At 40.6% G+C, this 21212-nt stretch overlaps 1 protein-coding gene across 1 annotated transcript in view; it reads right to left on the bottom strand.

Annotated features, from left to right (window-relative positions):
• The window catches only part of TTC39B (tetratricopeptide repeat domain 39B), a 119816-nt gene that overhangs the window by 80659 nt on the left and 17945 nt on the right, over positions 1 to 21212 (bottom strand). Inside the window, exon 2 of the mRNA XM_032392274.1 lies at positions 4143 to 4177. Within this exon, the coding sequence (XP_032248165.1) occupies positions 4143 to 4177 (35 nt within the window). The remainder of the gene's footprint in view (positions 1 to 4142; positions 4178 to 21212) is intronic.

Genomic DNA, 21212 nt, shown 5'->3' with positions numbered 1-21212 from the left:
TAATTGATTACTTCTGCAGTATTTTTAATTTCAAAAAGGGTAACACAGGAGACTTAAGTACAGAAACCCACACTCTGTGTTGAGGAAATAAAAGGAAACATCCAAGTGAGGTCTCCTGTGAATGAAGTATATATCCTACTAACTTTCAAAATGTCATTTTAAAACATTTCTGGTTGGGCGCCTGGGTGGCTCAGTTGGTTGGGCGACTGCCTTCGGCTCAGGTCACGATCCTGGAGTCCCGGGATCGAGTCCCGCATCGGGCTCCCTGCTCGGCAGGGAGTCTGCTTCTCCCTCTGACCCTCCTCCCTCTCATGCTCTCTGTCTCTCATTCTCTCTCTCTCAAATAAATAAATAAAATCTTTAAAAAAAAAATAAAAAAAATAAAAAAAATAAAACATTTCTGGTCATTCTAAAATTTCCTTAATATACATGACACAAGTCTCTACCTTCTTAAATGGAATATATTAGATATAATTTAACCTTTTTCCAACGTCTCAGAGACAGAATTATGAACATGATTGTCTCATTGGAGACTGAACAGCAATCGGGGTTGGGGGGTGGGGAGAATAGGAAGGTACCAATATTTACTGAGCACCTACTATGTGCTTTACTCCATTACCACATTTAAATTAAATTTCATTTTATCTTCCCATAAATCTATGCAAGGATGAGGAAACTGAGACTCCGAGAAATTAATTCCATGCCTCCCAGCCAGTAAATGGGACACTGGGCATGAATCGCAAGTTAACCTGTCAAATCCGAGGGCTGGTCTCTCTAGAAAGGTGCATCTGGTTGTGTCCACCTAAGCAAAGTAAAACCCTGAGGCTATGCTTTGGAGTGCTGTGACCGTATGTCACATTTTCTTTCTTCTTTTACTGTCATTTTTTATCACCATCAGCAAACTGACCTCTAAAGCTACCCCCTCACCATACCTTCCAGAACTCTAGCAAAATTATGTCAAAAAGCAAAGTTTATTAGAGTCAGGTCAAAATTAATTGTAAACAGACTCTGGATGGAGCCCACCACTACAGGTAGAGGGCAAGATTTTTAGAGCATGAACTCTAATATCTACTTTGGCCACCCATTCTGGCTTTGGACTCTATTTCAAAAAGGTGAGGTTCTCTCTTAGGTGATGTATTACCATAATATATCTGGTGATATATTACTATAATGTGTTGCTACATACAAGAACATGTCCCAAGGACATTTTGGCAACATTAAAAAGGAAACAAACTGTTTAAGAAACTGTTTTCAGGGACACAAGAAATAATGCACACCAGAAATCTAAAAGAGCAAGATAAATTCTAGAACGGGTAAAACTTTGGGTTTGCTAACCTGAGCAGGACAGGGAAGTAAAAATTAAAGGAAGAAAAGAAAATGCTGGTGGATGTACACAGCCCAAGAGAGGCTGAAAGAGGCAATGAATGGAAAATAAAATGCTAGATAGTGTGTTCAAAAGCATCACCATCACAGGGGTCATTGTTGGGACACTGTTCTTTTAAGAACCAGTCATACTAACATTGAAACACCTAAAACAGTTGAACAAAGAGCAATTTTTATGCAGACACAGACACACAGATGAAATGAACACAACAGAAAGCCCAGAAACAGAACACCATTATTTTAATGAATTTGTTATTTGATAAAGGAAGCATCATACATAAATTTTCTTTCTTTCACAAACAGCAAATGGTGTTGGAATAGTAGGCTAGCAATTTTAGGGTTGGCAGGAGATAGGGATCTAAATTAAATCCAGTTACGTTAAGTTCAGGGGTTTTCGTTTGGGTAGTTTTCGTTCTTAGTACAACTATGCCCTTACTGATTTCTGCCAACTGGATCTGTCCATTTCTGAGAAGGGCGTTGAAGTCATCCACTATGGTAGCAGAGTCATCTATTAGTTTTTGCCTCATGTACTCTGATGTTCTGTTGTTAGACTCATACACATTAGAACTGTCATGTCTTCCTGGAGAATTGATCCTTCTATCATTATGTAATACCCTTCTTTATCTCTGATAACTTTCCTTACGTTGAAGTCTGTTCTGTCTGAAATTAATAGCTACTCCTGCTTTCTTTTCATTAAAGTTGGCATGGTATATTTTTCTCCATCCATTTACTTTTAATCTATATGTGTCTTTATATTTAAAGTGCGTTTCTCATAGACAACAAGTAGTTGGGTCATGTTTTTGACCCATGCTGACAATCTCTGTCTTAATTGATACGTATAGACCACTGATACTCAAAGTGATTATTAATATGGCTGGATTAGCATCTACCATATTTATTACTGTTTTCTATTTTTTGCCCTTGTTCTTTGTTCCTATTTTGGTCTGCCTTCTGCCTTCTGTAATTTTAATTGAGTATTTTATATAATTTCATTTTCTCTCCTTCTTACATATCAGTTATATTGGTGGTTGCCCTAGAATTTGCAATATCCATTTATGACTAATTCAAGTCCATTTCCAAATACTCTCTGTACTATCTTCACGATAATTTTATAAATCTAAAACTGTTCCAAAATAAAGAGCTTACTTTTTTTAGTCCTAATCACAACCTTTTCTTTTTCACATAAACAAACATTCAACAATATAAACATTAAAATTTTTGGACAGCGTAAAAATGTGTAACTAACATAAAGAAAAATAGCAATTAGGGAAAATATCTGAAGCAAATATAACAAAAGATTAAAGTTTTAAAGTTCATAAGTATGTAAGAGAGACAGTGAGAAAAAGTTAAGCATGTAAGACTAGAACTTATATAAAAGGAACTACAATGTGGTAAAGAATGGTAATAAAGAAAAATTTTAAAAACTTAAGCAATTAGTTATTACTTGAGTAGCAAAACCGTTTCAAATAGCACCCAGTGGTGATGCTAAATTTTATTTTCTTTAAAGATTTGTTTACTTATTTGAGAGAGAAAGAGAAAGAAAGCAAGTGTGAGCAGGGGGAGGGGCAGAGGGGGAGGGAGAGAAAGAATCTCAAGTAGTCTCCTTGTTGAGCGTGCAGCCCGATGTGGGACTCGATATCACAGCCCTGAGATCAAGACCTGAGTAGAAACTAAGAGTCAGACGCTCAATCAACTGAGCCACCCGGGCGCACCGTGATTCTACATTTTAAACCACTTCACTTACACAGTATTGGTAACCACATAAACCGATAAAACTCTTTTGAAAGTGTTACGGACTGAATTGTGTCCCCCAGAATTCATGTGTTGAGGCCCTAACCTCCACTGTGATGGTGTTTGGAGATGAAGCCTTTGGGAGAAAATTGGGTTTAGATGACATCCTGAGAATGGGACTCCCATGATGGGATTAGTGCCTTTGTATGAAGAGGCCTCTGTTTGTCTGTCTGTCTGTCTGTCATGTGAAGACCTAAGAGATGGCAGCCATCTACAAGTGGGATCGAAACCCCATCAGGCTCTGCACTCAGCGCAGGGTCTGCTTTGGATTCTCTCTCCCTCTCCCTCTGCCCCTCCCACTCGGGCTCTCTCTAAAATAAATAAATAAATCTTTTTTTTTTTTTTTAATATTGTATAAAGAGCAATAAAAATCTCCATCCCTTTTAGTCCAGTAATCCTACATCCATGAAGTTAATCTTTGGAGATAATTAAAAAACATGACAAAGCTATATACATGAAAATACTCATTACTTAGTTTTAAGTTTTTAAACTGGTTAACAACCTAAATGTCTAACAAAGGAGAAATGGATAATTGTGGTGTTCCACTTGATCTAATAGGGTATCATGTAAAATCAGTACAAAAACTATGCAGACTTACAGGATATGCTTGTAATAAAATTAAGTGCACACCAAAAGTGAAATTCCACAATATGAGGTTACTCATGTAAAAACACATGAACAAGATGTCATAGGGTTGGGTATAAACAAATAAAATTAAATTTGTTGGAAAACATTTCTTCTTTTTAGTTGAATTAAGGTTACAAGAAATAATACTCAAAAATATATTTGCTAGTAACGTTAGATAGATTCTTTCTTAAGCATTATCACATCCTAACTCTTGAATTACAGAACTGATTTCTTTTTGGCAGTAGTCACAACTCTCAAAAAGTAAGGAAGAAATATTTACACATTTTATATAAGAGAACCAGCAATTTTTCTTTACTATATTTTATTATGTTACTACTCACATAGAGATGGTTTCCATTGCATCTTCAAAGATGTCCTAGAGGGGAACAAAAAATACAATGAGTTTCTCAAGAATTAAGAACTGCAAATGTAGAGAAAATGAGTATGTACATAAGTGCAGGAGCGAGGGTTAGGGGACAATCTGGGTGGGATGCAGTAGATTCACTCAACTTTTACTAACGGGCTGTCTTCCAGAGAAATCAAGCAAATGAATTTTAGTGATGTTTAATTTTTTTTAAATAATTAAGACAGATAAAACTAGCAATCACACTGGGCTAATTTGAAGAGTGTGATTTCCTTAATGGAATTATTTTTCACTTCTCAGTCTCATTCATCCAGATACAGAATAAAACAACAACTGGATTTGCCCAATTTAGTCTTCTCTTACTCCATGGCCAAGTTAGCATCCTCTAGCCCTTCCTTTCACATCCAGCTCTACTAACGTCCTGGCTAGTCTTCCTGCCACCAACTTTGTCCCAGTTAATCTTTACCACAAAGGCAGCCCTTTCCTTCATGCCACTGGCCTGCCCATTCAAAAGCTACAGCAGGAAAAAACTCAAGTGCGCACACACACACACTCATACGCACTTACAAACACACACACACCTCACACTGATACACACTAACACCCACTCAAACTCACAGTCACACACACACACACACTTGCAAATATACATCCACTCACAAACTTACCTACACACAAAGCTCCCTCATAGCTGCAAAAATCAAATGCACACTCTCATTCAGATATTTGGGACTCTCCATAACCTAGTCCAATCTTCAAAGCATCTTTCTCCCTACATCTGTGCCACCACCACCATACCCAAGCACAAGGAACTCACTGGTCTCCCCACTCCCACGCTTGACACCCTCCATCCGAGTTTTCACATAGCTGTATTCTTTTCTTTCTCTTCTTTTCATAAGCTGGTACCATTTCACTGTCCTAGGCCTCTTTATGAGCTTTCCATTGCACTTAAAAAAAACCCGAACTCCTTCCCATGATCTACAGAGCCCTAGATGGCTCTACCACCCTCTGACCACCTCTCCACCGACCTGCACCCTGGCTCACCCCATTTCGTGTGCAAGTCTCTCTTTCTGTTCCTTGAACAAGCCAAACTCATTCCACACCTCTCTTCATCATGCTCTCCTTCCTAGAATGCTCTCCACTCAACTCTTCCTGTGGCTGACCCATTCTCATCCTTCTATTTCCAACTCAGAAAGAGAATGTCTCTAATAACCTCAATTAAAATTACTAAGAATAGCAGCTTAAAGTTTCTCATCATCTGATTTATTTCATTTATAAAATTTATCAAAATCTGTAATCATCTTGTTTACTTACTCGGTTACAGTCTGTCTCCATCAGAGCAGATTCTTACTTATTATGTCTACAGAAAAATCACCAAGGCTTGGCAGAGTAGTTGGTCAATAAATACATGTTGCCTAATGAATGAGTAAATTGAGCTCAGGCTATCAAGGCACTGATTACATCATCTCATTTCCAGCTATGATGCAGAAATGAGGAAAGAGGGTTATAGAACTTTTCCCTTGTGTGACAATTGATACTAAACAATGTTTAGACTACATCGAGCTCTACATTTAGGCAGGAAAGAAAAAAAGTGTATAAACACTAAGAAGAAACAACACGGTAAGTAGTGGCAGAAGTTCAGACTTCAAGGGACTCCTGGGTGGCTCAGTCGGTTAAGTGTCTCTCTTCAGCTCAGGTCATGATCCCAGGGTCCTGGAATCGAGCCCCACGTCAGGCTCTCCGCTCAGTAGGAGCCTGCTTCTCCCTCTCCCTGCTGCTCCCCCTGCTTGTGCTCTCTCTCTCTTTCTCTCTGTGTCAAATAAATAAATAAAATCTTAAAAAAAAAAAAAAAAAACCTTAAAAAAATGTTTTTTATTAAAAAAAAAAAGAAGTTCAGACTTTAGGATCCCTGACCCATTCATCTACTACATTGGGAGGTAGGTATACTCAAGGGCAATTCAATCTTAATCGCACTCTCCCGCAGCAAAAGCAGAAGCTCATAAACCAACTAGTAGAAAAGAAATGAGCTAGTCCTGAAGCAAAAGAAGCTAAGCCAAGAGTAAAAAGATGCTTCTCCGGCCACTATTAAAAATGACCAATTGAGGGGCACCTCGGTGGCTCAGTCAGTTAAGCAGCTGCCTTTGGCTCAGGTCATGATCTGAGTCCTGGGATCATGCCCTGCACCGAACTTCCTGCTCGGCAGGGAGTCTGCTTCTCCCTCTCCCTCTGCTAACTACCCCCTGCTTGTGCTCTCTCTCTCTGTCTCTGTCTCAAATAAATAAATAAAATCTAAAAAAAAAAAAAAAGGAATGGAGAAAATCTACCAGAGTTCTAGGATATTATTCTAATAAACTAGAGATGAGAAAGAGAGGGACAGAGAGAGAGAGAGAGAGAGAGAACTTCATCTATGAAGGCCAGCCAAAAGGTGAAAAATGTTTTTCATTTAAAAAGAGGAAAGGTGGGGCTCCTAGGTGGCTCCATTGAGCATCTGGCTCTTGGTTTTGGCTCAGGTTGTGATCTCAAGGTCACAGGATCCAGCCCAGCGCCAGGCTCCCATTCATTGAGGAGTCTGCTTGAGATTCTTCCCCCCTCCCTCTCCTTTGCCCCCTCCCCTTGCTCACAGGCACTGTCCCTCTCTATATATAATAAATAAATAAAATTTTACATATATATAAAAAAAAGAAAGGTAAAGAGAAGAACTAAGATTGATCGAGTGCCTATCACGTGCCAGGAATTTTACAAAAGTTATCTCACTTGTTCCTCCCCATTCATAGCAAGTAAATCCAGGTAAATCATAGGTAATTACCTGACCCATACTACACAGCTGGTAAGGGAAGGAACTGGGATTCGATCTCAGATCTTCAACTCCCAGTTATTTTTTTTAATGTCCAAACTATGCACAACCTGGAACTCAGGCAGCTGGGCAGGAGCGGTGGGGGGAGGGGGCGAGAGGAGGGGACAGTGTCTTCTCATGGTCATACCGCAGCATTGTTGAACAATTCCTCCCAGCAATTCTCTCATTCTCTAGGAGAATATCCTTGTGTTTGACTTGACTATTTACTATCTGATTAGAACGCAGACACTGTGAGGTTACATGTTACCTTCTAGATTTCTGCATGGCAGGAAAACCTTAAAGACTACAGTTTTATTACCCTGTAGGGCATTACCCAGTTGTACGTATGACCTAGCAATCTTAATCTATCCTTGTTTTTTAAGCCTATAAATACCCAGTTCCTCAAATACTCTTTGAATCAGTTTACCATCTCACTGGTTTCCTCCACTGATGGGTCAAATAAAACTTTGACATGTTCATTTTGTATCTTTATGGGAATTATATTTGTAATTTGTGGAAATTATACATTAACAGCAACAACACACTCTCTCCCTAGGTACCTGCAAATACGATGGTTTCCCAGATCTGTGTGAAAATTGATGTGGACTCTGCCGGGGGAAGAAACACCAGAAGTCAGAGACCTCTGTTCAGACCTCCCACAGCTTATACTCAGGGGCCAATGGCTTCCTTTTCCTTCTGTTTCTCTAGGTTTCGACACCCAGCTCAAATTCTATCCCTCTGCTGCCGCTGCCTCAGGAGCTCCCTTCCTCTGTGGATTCCCATCAAGACCCTTAGATCTGGCATTAGATCTGACTGCTAGTCAACAGCCTCCCACCCAGCACTACGTACACCCGCATATATCGTCCACAGAGCATAACTAGATTTCTCTACCTATGGCCTCTTTGCTTCTCCACTCACCACCAACGTCCCAGTGCTTCTCCACTGCTGGTTTTTATTTGCCCAGTGATCACCGCAAGCTGTTTCCCTTAAACGTCCCAGGCCTGGGTAGGCTCAACATGTGAACTCCAGTTGAAACACATACGATCAGAGAAGCACCCAGAGTCCTTCCAGTTGAAAGACAGTAAGAGAGGAAAGATCATGCCGCTGACAAATATGACATGCTCATAGGAAAGCCCCTGTGTTTAGTTTCTTCCTGGAAGGCTGCTGCATTTGCCTCCCCCATTCCCACGCTGGGCCAACCCTGAGGAGCGACTACCCTTGGGCATAGTGTAACAAATGCTTATTTGAGCCACACCTGGCTCCTAATCATGCATTGCCTCAAAATGGTACCTTCTTCCAGAGCCTATCTTGACTCCGTGGCTGGAGTCAAGGGCCATCGTACACCTTTTGAACCCACTTTATAACCCAGCATAGTATTTTGCACTTCACAGACGCAGTAAATAATCGTTGCTGACTGGCTGGCTGAGTACCCTTGTCTTAAGAGGAAAGGTCCTTACCTTGAGCGGTTTTATTTTGCAATTTAGCAAATGGGCTAACCCTGTATGTGAAAGAGTCCCTGGAGGAGCTTCTGGATGCAAGGCTGGCACTCCAGGGCCTGCTCCTGCTGGGTGGGGAGCCTGAAACCTCCCCCCGCCCCCAGATGGATAGAGGACCTGGTTATGGGAAGAGACACAGAAGTGAGGAAGGGGGATGGGGGTGCTGCATCAACTATATGGCTTTTTAAGCAATTTTCATCTTAATTTGTTACATCTGTCATATTCTGAGTGGCACAAATGCATGCAGGTGCATTTAAGTGACCCTAAGTTCTTAACAAATATCTAAGAATCTTAAGATACCACTGATGAAAAGGTTTACATTCTGTTAATCCCTAGTGGGGCACGGCAAAGAATAAAAATGACAAATATGCTATTACCAGTAGTAATTTAAATACTCTGTATTGAGGAACCTGGGTGGCTCAGTTGGTTAAGTGTCCGACTCTTGATTGCAGCTCAGGTCATGATCTCAGGGTCATGAGATCGAGGCCCACCTTGGCTCCGCACTGAGCGTGGAGACTGCTTGGGATTCTCTCTCTCCCTCTCCCTCTGCCCCTCCTCCACCCCCCACACAGGCACAAGCACACTCTCTCATGAATGAATGAATGAATGAATACTCTGTATTAACTTCCAAAGAGACCCAATGGATTTACAACTTTTCAAGCCTCTCCATCTGAATTTTATTTTGCAATATGAAAAGGACTATGTGGCAAATGTTACTCCAAAAAAAAGTAGGAAGAAACATGATGAAAATTAAAGCTAGCTACCACAAATCCAAAAGGCTGAATCACTTCCCTAGGCCTCTTCCTTTCTCCCTTACCTCCTCCTCTACTTCCTCCTCCTCCTCTGCCTCCGCCTCCATTTTTCCCTCTCTCATATGGATGACTTCCTGGGTCTGGGAGCTGATGCTACCATGTTCTCATTGAACTGTTGTTCTTTAGGATGACAAGGTTTGATGGGGCTCTGTAGACACCTTCCTCCTCAGTGCAAGACCCCCACCCCATAGTCCCAGACCCTCCTCCCTGGAGCTTTCACCCAACATTCCATTCTATTGATCAATGAAGCTGTATGTTTGGTACCATGGACTAAAAGAACCCTAGTGCTGCCAAGAACCCTGACAAGTCACAGATTCTACCCCTGGCTCTGGGGCACGTCTGGACCATTCCCAGGACATGAGGCATGAAGAGGATGCCCAAACCTCTCCGGGGACTAGGGTGGGGATTAACAGCCATGGGTGTTGGGGTCCTAAGGACTGCAAACATTCCTCTGCATGACATTCACCCCTGGTGAACCAAGACGTTCAAAATGGTTGCTGAACCACTATATTGTACACCTATATTGTGCACCTAATATAACACTGTATGTTAACTGTAATGGAATTAAAATAAAATGTAACTTAATTTTAAAAAAGATGTTCAAAATGGGAAACCAGACTGACATCAGCTGTTATAGTTTATCACAGTGACATACCAGGAGGATCTTTCAGATATTAGATGTAAATCTTTTCACACATAAGAAGAAGGGGCACATTGCTAGTTAAGAGAGAAATATATAAACTTAAGTGACATCATTCCCCACTATAACGTCAACAAAGTATTGATTTTTCTAAACCAGGGTTAATTCATTTAAAAGACATCTTTATTGTATGTCCATGAAGTGACTTTTATTTTTTTTTTTAAGATTTTATTTATTTGAGAGAGAGATTGAGACAGAGAGAGAGAGCATGAGAGGGGGGAGGGTCAGAGGGAGAAGCAGACTCCCCGCTGAGCAGGGAGCCCGATGCGGGACTTGATCCCGCGACTCCAGGATCATGACCTGAGCCGAAGGCAGTCGCTTAACCATCTGAGCCACCCAGGTGCCCCTCATGAAGTGACTTTCAGAAGAAAGACTGGGCAAAGAACTTTTTAAAAAATATATGCACCCGGAGCTCACCTCTCCGGAGTCATTATGCTCACACCTGCCATCCATTTCTCTGTAATCTTTTTATCAAGCTCAAGAAGGAGCCCATGGCCTCGTGGAGCATATAAACTCCCTACCTGCATCCGAAGGGTTACCACCAGCTGTGTCTTACATGCAACGCTACATTTTTTTTATATTTCATATTGTATGAGGGAGGCCCTGAAACCCACTGAAGCCAAATATAGAGCCCAGCTTCAGCATCCCCATTACTGGGTAGGAAGGGTGCAAACACCACTCACACTCCTATTAGAGGATTAACATCAAAGCAAGTTGTCTGTGAAAACTTAACTGACCCACAGGGCTCTTAATCAAAGGGAAGGAAAGGAACTGGGGCCCATACACTAGACACACTCACATTCCGAGTTCCCACTTGGCCTTTGTAGTGAACAAAACGTGACCCTCTCAAGGTTTAAAAAGATCAGACTACGAACATAATTCTCAAACGTAGCAGATAAAAAAGAAAAAAACATGATAGTCTACCTTCTGAATCTGCCCAGAAGGCTTGTAAAACCTGATTTTGAGGGGATACACAAAGTAAAAAACTGGAGGTTTTCAAACATTATTCAAAAAGAGTTTTTTAGGGGCACCTGGCTGGCTCAGTTGGAAGAGCATGCAAGTCTTGATCTCAGGGTCTTAAGTTTGAGCCCCATGCTGGGTGTAGAGATTACTTAAATAAACTTTTTTGTTTGTTTGTTTGTTTTTGTTTATTAAAGATCTTATTTATTTGACAGAGAGAGAGCGAGAGAGAGGGAACACAAGCAGGGGGAGAGGGAGAGGGAGAAGCAGGCTTCCCGCCGAGCAGGGAGCCTGATGTGGGGCTCGATCCCAGGACCCTGGGATCATGACCTGAGCCGAAGGCAGACGCTTAACGACTGAGCCACCCAGGCGCCCCAATAAATAAACTTTTTTTAAAAAATAGAGTTTTTTTAAATTCTAATAATACAAATAGTAAGTCAGCTGCCAGAAGAAAAAAAAATTGTGCCTTAGAAGGTGGCTAAGTCAGTTAAGCAGCTGCCTTCTGCTCAGGTCATGATCCCAGGGTGCTGAGATCGAGCCCCATATCGGGCTCCTTGCTCCGGGGAGCCTGCTTCTCTCTCTGCCTGCCACTTCCCCCTGCTTGTGCGCTCTCTCTCTCTCTGACAAGCAAATAAATAAAATCTTTAAAAAAAAGTTTTTATTTTAAACACTCATCACTTGAGATTGAAAATAATTTCACACACTCTCCAAGTACAGTATTAATATAGTTCTCTAGTTCCTCTCATGCCAGAAAAGTACTCTAATATTACCCCACAAGTTCTGTTTTAAGTTTACCAAAAATCACAGATCTGATAGTGAAAATTGGGGATATAGAAAGGATTACTTTGAACACAAAAATAAATTGAGCACATATTTACTAAGCAACCATTACATGTTGGCAAGTGAGGTTTTATTCAATGATTCACTCAAGCATTAAAATGGTTTAGGCCTGGAAGTTATATTTAGACCTGCCTGGGTCGGAATCTCAGCTCTACCCCTGACTCTGGAGGGTTCTCACCCTTATAATGCTCCACTTCCCCACCTATAGAATGGGGATTCCAACCACCTCCCTGGATTGTTGCAAGGATGCTAGTGAGATAATGCATGTCAACAGGTCTGACTCAAAACAGAATCAATAAATACAATGCCATAGGATACTAAGTGCTCAGAAATGGGATGAATCAGTGGACTCATAAAGACAGACCTGGGATCCCTCACTGGATTTCCTCGATAACTCTTTCACACTAAAGATTCTGCATCCTCTTTTGGAAGAGAGACAAAAAAACTGAATGGGGGAATATTTATAGCAAATAGGTGCTCAAAAATGTTAACTGCCTTTAATTCTCCCATCTTAAAATGCCTTCACCTCACATCCTTTAATGTCAGTGCGTTACCCAGCATGATAAACATAACTTACGGGCACAGAGCCCAGGACCTCAGCTCACAGGGGAGCAAAGTGACCTTGACCAACAATGTAACTTTGGCCAATACACCCAACCTCTCAGGGTTCAAGCCTCCTCATGAGTAAGGCAGAGAGGATGGCACAGGTATCATCCCTTACTCAAAATCCTAAGTTCTCCGAACTAAACAGAAATCCCCCCCAGTAAAGCAGCTGTTTGTCCATTATACATGCTAAAATAAAATCCCTCAGGGAAGGTTGGCATTTAGAAGGACTGCATCTAGAAGGAATGCTGGGCTTTTCAGAGTTTGAGCCAAATCAGTGGTACTAACTTGATCCTCAAAAGCTACCTAGTGTGGGGTCACCTGGGTGGCTCAGTCAGTTAAGCGCCTGCCTTAGGCTCAGGTTATGATCCCAGGGTCCTGGGATCGGCCCGTGTCAGGCTCCCTGCTCCGCGGGAAGCCTGCTTCTCCCTCTCCCTCTGCCTGCCGCTCCCCCTGCTTGTGCTCTCTCGCTCTCTCTCTCTGTCAAACAAATAAATAAAATCTTAAAAAAAACAAAGAAGAAGCTACTTAGTGTGTTAAGTATCAAGCAAAGCAGCTCACACAATGATTCTCTGGAATTGCCGAGAACTTCTACTGAAGCACAGAGAAACCACGAGAATTAAAAAGAAACCACCAGATGTCACTCTCACAACCGCTGACTTGCATGGCGTTGCTTTAGTTCCTAAGACATAGATGAGCGTGGTACAAAAAAAAAAAAAAGAAAGAAAGAAAGAAAGAAAAAAGAAACTGTTAACTTTACAAAGGGGGGAAAGAATTTCTCTTTCTGCATTTCATTATAAATATGAAGCTGAGTTGCGGCTATGGCAGGGGTTAAGCTCTAGGGTAAGCATTTAAAAGGAAAATTGTGTATAGTCAAGGTTAACAATGAACAAATCCTGTAAATTACCATTATATAATAGAGTACACATGGCTTTGGATATAATCTCACAGAGGAATAGGTACATAACAAATGTAATATGTGCATAGCGATGTCTGGTGTGTAATTAAGAGTACATATGCAGGGGCGCCTGGGTGGCTCAGTGGGCTGAGCATACGACTCTTGATTTCAGCTCATGATCTCAGGCTGGTGAGATCAAGCCCCACCTCAGGCTCCGCACTCAGCAGGGAGTCTGCTTGAGACTCTCCCTCTCCCTCTTCCTCTGCCCCTCCAACCCCCCGCCACACCCCTCACCGGTGTGCACATGCATGCGTGCTCTCTCTCTAAAATAAGTAAACTCTTTTTTTAAAAAAGAGGACATATGCAAAATGTTTTTTACAATTGTGTATTATTGAATTTGTTTAACATAAATGACTAAATTATTTTACTCACCTGCATATAGTCCTCAGCTACTATTTTTATGGTGGTAAAATGAACCTCGCCAACCACTTAACATGTCAGGCACTCCAGTCCTCTGGTGCCAACCCTACTTAATCTATTGTAAACAGAACAATATCTAGGATGTGCCATTTTTGCAAGGGAATAATTTTACACAAAACAAACAAACAGCAACAAACAGAACCAATAGGCTGAGTTTTAACATTTTAAACAATTTAATTTTGAAACTTTTGAAATTTTGAAATCACTAGTAGAGGTATTTTAAAATAAAAAGAAACACAGCTTATAGCCTCTTCCTATGAATAAATAATTACAAAGTCCATTTAACAACATCCAGACACTATACTGGACTCTTGGATGCTTTTTTCTAATTCACAATCATAAAAAGTGAGCTTTTCACCTCTACTATTACTACTACTACTATGTTATCATAATAATAGTAACAGGTAACACCACTGAGTGCCAATCCTTAACATGTATTAACTCATTTAATCTTCATAGTGACTCTATTATTATTTCCAAATTAGAAACCAAGACTCAGAGATTTAATTAAAATATCCAATATCCCATAGCTGTGCCTCAGTTTCTCCACCTGTGCAGCTGTTTTAATACCACTTAATTTATAGCATTGTGAGGTTTAACCAAGATAACGTATTTAATGCACCTAACACCGTGTTAGCACAGCAAATACTAATGAACAATTTTTTCTGTTATCATTAAAGTGTTCTTACAGGGGCGCCTGGGTGGCTCAGTCATTAAGCATCTGCCTTCGGCTCAGGTCATGATCCCAGGGTCCTGGGATCGAGTCCCGCATCGGGCTCTCTGCTCAGCAGGGAGCCTGCTTCTCTCTCTCCCTCTGCTGCCCCCCTGCTTGTGTTCCCTCTCTCGCTGCCTCTCTCTGTGTCAAATAAATAAATAAAATCTTTTAATAAATAAATAGATAAAGTGTTCCTACAGCTGAAAGTCTCCTGTGCAGCCTAAGGATGAGCAAAATGAAACCTCTTGCATCATCTTGCCGGACCCTCAAATTTTCCAGCCATTACAGAAAAATGGCAGAGTTAGCATTCCCTTTGGTAGCTCGCTCCAAAGTAAATGCCTTAAAAATAGACCACCGATTTTTGTCACTTAATATGAGTGCTCAGAAGAGGCAGTTCCTGAAGAATACAGCTTCAAAGGAGACCTCAGATTGAGAAAACCCAAAGTTCAGGAGAGATAAGGAAGGAAGACTTGAGCTCAAGTGGGTTCCAATCCCAGTTTCACCAGTCACTAGCTCTGTGACCTTGGGGGAGCTACTGTCCTTCTCTGTGCCTCAGTTTCCCATCTCAGTAGGTTGTCCATGGATTAAAGGACATACTGAAAAGCACGTAGAACAAATACCGAGTACAAAACATTAGTTCTTGCCCTATTATTGTTGGGACTTGCCCTCCTAAAGGCACTGGTGAGTGGTGCTGTGTGCTACCGCTTGGACAGTTGGGGAGTGGATAGGGCACACTTGGCACTAAGAATCCTGGTTCTACCTCCCTCTGGTTGATATGTCCTGGTGTTCCCAAAGAGATCAGTCCACCACAGCAAACCCATGCACCAAATCCACCCTGTTGCCTATTTTTGTAAATAAAGTTTTATGGGAACACTACCACACTCAATCATTTACATATTGTCTATGGCTGCTTTCCTTTTACAACTACACAGTTTAGTGGCTGCAAGTGAGATCAAATGATCTACCAAGCTGAAAATACTATCTGGCCTTTTACCAAAAAAGTTCACTTATACTTACACAAATGGATAAAACATCAAATTTCCTTCCCTATTCCCCTGGATGTTTTGAGGATAGAGTAAGAAATAGATGTGAAAAAATCTATAAAATATAGGGATTATTTACCAAAAGCCCACAGCCTTCAAGCTTTAAATTCAAGAGGGAAATAATGCTCAGAACAGGGGCTGTAGAGTCCCACCATCATCTCCATCATTTATTAACTATGCATGTCCTTGCGGAAGTTACTTACGAGTCTCTAAGATTCATATTCATCATTGTAAAATGGGAACAGCAACAGTACCAAACTTGTGGGGTTGAAGAATTACACAAGATGTATGAAAGGTTTAGCTTGGTATCTGGTCTGTAAGTACTCAATAATGTCACCTCTCATTAAATTATTACTTTTGTTGTTAATACTGCAGAGAAAAGTTATGTGTCCAAATACTGGACCACTCAGACAGTACTTTGCCTCCCAGGGTATCTACCCTCATGAAAGTTATAGGTACTAGCAAAGCAGAGATGCTGAAAACTGTAATCTGTGCTTTGGGGGCATTCTAAGGGAGAAAAGGCTAAGACTCCAACTTATTCATTTCTCTCAAGACTAAATTCTCCTTCAGGGCCTGGGTGGCTCAGTCGGTTAAGCATCTGCCTTCAGCTCAGGTCATGATCCCAGCATCCTAGGTCTGAGTCCCGCATGGGACTCCTTGCTCAGTGGGGAGCCTGCTTCTCCCTCTGCCTGCCGCTCCCCCTGCTTGTGCTCTCTTGCTCTCTCTCTCTCTCTCTATCTGACAAATAAATAAATAAAATCTTTTAAAAAAAGAAAGAAATTTTTAGCAAGAAGCTAAATGCCTACCTACACATTTGAATAATGTAGAGAAATAAACTTTATAAGATATTAACTGTATCAATCCCATCATAAGTGAAATGCTGACATGTTGGTTTCTAACAAGAAGCAACTGAAGGGTGCCTGGGGTGCTCAGTTGGTTAAACATCTACCTTCAGTTCAGGTCATGATCCCAGGGTCCTGGGATCAAGTCCTGCATTGGGCTCCCTGCTCAGTGGGAAGTCTGCTTCTCCCTCTCCCTCCACCCCTCCCTCCTGCTCGTGCGCTCTCTCTCTCTCTCACATGCTCTCTCTCTCAAATAAATAAAATCTTTAAAAAAAGAGGAAGCAATTAAATATGGAAACTTACTCAAAACCAGCAGAAAGGAGAGGCTGCCAGAAGGAATTAGTAGAGTAGATCATATAATTAGTATTGAATATGTTATACATCAAAAAAAATTTTAAGAATTTAAAATTCTAAACATGTAAAAGACAAAAACTAAAAATCTGGTAAAACTAATGCATTAAAGGGGCGCCTGGGTGGCTCAGTCGTTAAGCATCTGCCTTCGGCTCAGGTCATGATCCCAGGGTCCTGGGATCGAGCCCCGCATGGGCTCCCTGCTCAGCGGGAAGCCTGTTTCTCCCTCTCCCACTCCCCCTGCTTGTGTTCCCTCTCTCGCTGTGTCTCTCTCTGTCAAATAAATAAAATCTCTAAAAAAAAAAAAAAACTAATGCATTAAAAAAGAATTTGAAATACCTGCAAAGGGGTACCATGGAGCAGATGCATTTGGGGCTGAGGCAAATGTTCAAGATCTCAATTATAGCGGTGGTTAAATGGGTATACACAATTATGAAATTTAACTTGTACATTTAATATGGATGCATTTTAGTGCATGCAAATTATACCTCCATAAAGATGGTTTTTAAAAGAATTTGGAAAAAAGCTAATATAAAAAATTTTCATATGAAGTGTTAAAAATCTGGATGCTGATATCGTAAGAAGGGTATCATGATAATGGTGTCAGTTCTGCAACACTCCATACGTGCCAGGCACTGTTCTAAACACTTTTACATGTATTAACTCATTTGTTCTTCTGAACAACCCTCTGAAGTGGCTTAGTATTAACCTCCACTTTACAAATGATGAACATGGACACAGAGAGGTTAAATAACTTGCCCAAGGCCACAAAGCATCTAAGTGACAGATCTGGGATTTGAATTCAAAGTTCAACTTCAGAATCTGTGATTTTATTCACTGTCATTAAAACCTTTAACACTGGGGCGCCTCGGTGGCTCAGTCGTTAAGCATCTGCCTTCAGCTCGGGTCATGATCCCAGGGTCCTGGGATCAAGCCCCGCATTGGGCTCCCTGCTCAGCAGGAAGCCTGTTTCTCCCTCTCCCACTCCCCCTGCTTGTGTTCCCTCTCTCGCTGTGTCTCTCTCTGTCAAATAAATAAATAAATAAATCTTTAAAAAAAAAAAAAACCTTTAACACTGGGCACCTGGGTGGCTCAGTCGATTAAGCATCTGCCTTCGGCTCAGGTCATGATCTCTGGGTCCTGGGATCGAGCTCCGTGCCAAACCCGCCCCCCCACCCTCCTAACCACCCCCACCCCGTGGGCTCCCTGCTCACGGGGAATCTGCTTCTCCCTCTGCCTCTTCCCCCCCACCTCGTGCTCTCTTCTCTTGCTCACTCTCTCACAAATTAATAAATGAATAAATCCTTAAAAAAAAACCTTTAAAACTGCTTCTGACAAATTTTGTAAATTCAACAAACTGTGCCATTTGACAAAATGACCCTCACCAAACCCAACCAGAGCTATGGAGATACAAATTCTCCTCCCACCATGTATGTCACTTGCAGACTTAGGTACATGGTTATTTTGTTCTGTGTCTGAGTTCCAGGAGGCATACCCAGAGCACCAAGAAAGCACAATGCCTACACATGGCAGCTGCACCAACACTACTACATGAAAGAATAAAGAAACAAATGAGTGGATCCAGGAATGAACAAATGCATTTGGTTACACCTCAAGCATCACTGTAGATAGAAATTTTGTTCATCCGTATGTGTATATATATGTACACACCAGTTACTTAAGTCAATGTAATAGCTATTCTTTTTTTTTTAAGGTTTTATTTATTTATTTGAGAGAGAACAAGCTAGAGACAGAGGGACAGGGAGAAGCAGACTCCCTGCTGAGCAGCGAGCCCGATGCAGGACTCGATCCCAGGACCCTGGGGATCATGACCCGAGCCAAAGGCAGATGCTTAACTGACTGAGCCACCCAGGCGCCCCTGGGCTATTCTGATTAATAAGGTACAAAACTGTTATTGAACACATCAAATCTCTGTCACTATGAGAATATATAAAATATTTAGCATGTTTATACACCAAGCATTATGCTTTGCTTTTTAATATATTGTCTCATATAAACCAGATAGCATTGCTCTAAAAGAAGTGTAATTATCATCTCAGAGCTAATAAATAGTTTATACACAGGCCTGACTCCATAGACTGGGCTCCTATCCATCATGCCAAGAAACCTGATAAGTAGTTCTAAAGGAAAACGGGATTTTCCTGGACAAATTAAAGCTGTGGAATTGGCACAGGAATATATATATATATGTTGCTGTGCCACATTATATATATATAGAGAGAGAGAGAGAGAGAATAAAGAATACAAACACAAATTCCTGTACATATAGAAATTTATTTTATGATTCAGTTACATTTTTCAATTGGAGAAAGAAGAATAAATTACTTAATAAATGATGCCAAGTTTATTGGTTTTCTGTTGGGACAAAAATAAAATTAAACCCATACACAAATTTTGATATAGATTAAGTATACACACACGCACACACACACGAGAGATAAATGTATGGAGAATATATTCTTTTTAAAAATTTTATTTATTTGACAGAGAGAGAGACAGGGAGAGAAGGAACACAAGCAGGGGGAGTGGGAGAGGGAGAAGCAGGCCTCCCGCTAAGCAGGGAGCCCGATGCGGGGCTCGATCCCAGGACCCTGGGATCATGACCTGAGCCAGAGGCAGACGCTTAACGACTGAGCCACCCAGGTGCCCCGAGAATATTTTTTTATAATCTGGAAATAGGAACAATCTTTCTAAGACAAAAACCCAGAAACCATAATGAAGAGAGTGAAAGATTTGGCTACCTGAAATTTTTAAACTTCCAAAACAAGCATATGGCTAGGAGAAAATATTTAAGGCACCTTTACCAGACAAAAAATTACTATCCATAATAAATAAAGAACTCTTACAGGACAATAAGAAAGAGACAAACAACCAAAAAGCTCAATAAAGGGTGTGAAAATACAGTTCACTGAAGAAGAAATCCAATAGCCAATAAACTTGGAAATATGCACCTAAAAGGGGCCCCTGGGTGGCTCAGTCGACTGGCTAAGTGCCGGACTCTTGATCTCAGCTCAGATCTTGAGCTCAGGGTCCTAAGTTCAAGCCCCACGTTGGGCTCCATCCTGGGTGTGGAGTCTACTTAAAAAAAAAAGAAAAAAAAAATGCACCTAAAAAGTAGTAGCATTTTGTCCATATGACTGACAAAAATGTACAAGATTGATAATATCAACACTTGGCAGAGATGCTGGAAAGTGAACATATATCTTTGCTACAGTCTATTTAGAAGTCAGCCTTACAGTATCTATTTTAAAAATTAAATACATATACATTAACACAGCAATACTACTTCTAGGATTCTATGCTATTACAATATCTATACACATGCACAAGGGTCCATCTATTATGGAACATATTATATCGGGAAAAAATTAGAAACTACCTAAATGATCTTGTATACAGAAATAGTAAATAAATAATGGTACAGTTACATTACCCAATTCCCTTCAGTCATTACATAAAGAATAAAGCAAACAGTGGAAATATCGCTAAGATATATTAAATGAAAAGCCTAATCCCAGGAAAGGTGTATAGTATATACTTATAAAAACCCTAATGCTGATTTCTTCTGAGAAGGAGAAGGGAGGGAATGGTAAAGGAAAGATCACGTTTTGACTTCCGCATCATTTAGATTTTTGTAACAAGAATGCTTTTATGCATTATTTGTATAATGTAAAAAAGAATGAACAATTAGAACAATATAAAAAAAGGTTAAAGTATTACTTCAAGATAAGCAGTTTCAACATACCTAGACAAAAACTCCTGCACAGTAAAGTAACATGACATTTTAGCTGAATTTGTTTCATAACCCATTGCCTCCATGTCCAGGATAAATAAACAGCACTTTCAGTCCCTAGATAACTTTTTTTTAAACTCTTTATTTAGAAATAATTTTAAACTTAAAGAAGTTACCAGAATATGAATAGTAAAAAGAACACCTGTGTGCTATTTATCCAGATTCCTCTATTATTTACACTTTGCCCTGTTTGCTTTATAATCTACTCTCCCTCCCCTCTCCTCCCACCTCCCTTCTTCTTTCTACCTAGCAGCTTAGCTACTATTTTTTCTGAACCATTTGAGAGTAAATTACATATATTGTGGCCCATTGCCTGTAAATACTTTAGGGTGTATCTCCTAAAAATAAGGATAATCCTTATGTAACCACCACACAGTTACCCACTTCAATAAATTTAACTACCTGAAACTACTGTCCATATTCCAATTTTGTCAACTGACCCAACAATTTTCCTTTTTGGCATGTTTCCCCTACAGTACAGGGTCTATCCAACAGTCATGTCTCGTTCACCCCCTTTAATCTGGAACATTCTCATAGTCTTTGTCTTCTATGACATTGCTATTTTTGGAGTACAGCTCTCCTCTCCTTTTTTTTTTTTTTTGTAAATAGAATCTTCCTTATTTAAAGTTTCTCTGAGGGGCCCCTGGGTGGCTCAGTCAG

Source organism: Phoca vitulina, unplaced genomic scaffold (assembly GCF_004348235.1).
Source record: "Phoca vitulina isolate PV1807 unplaced genomic scaffold, GSC_HSeal_1.0 scaffold67, whole genome shotgun sequence".
Taxonomy (NCBI): Eukaryota; Metazoa; Chordata; class Mammalia; order Carnivora; family Phocidae; genus Phoca; species Phoca vitulina.
This window is presented reverse-complemented; position numbering and strand designations above follow the sequence as displayed.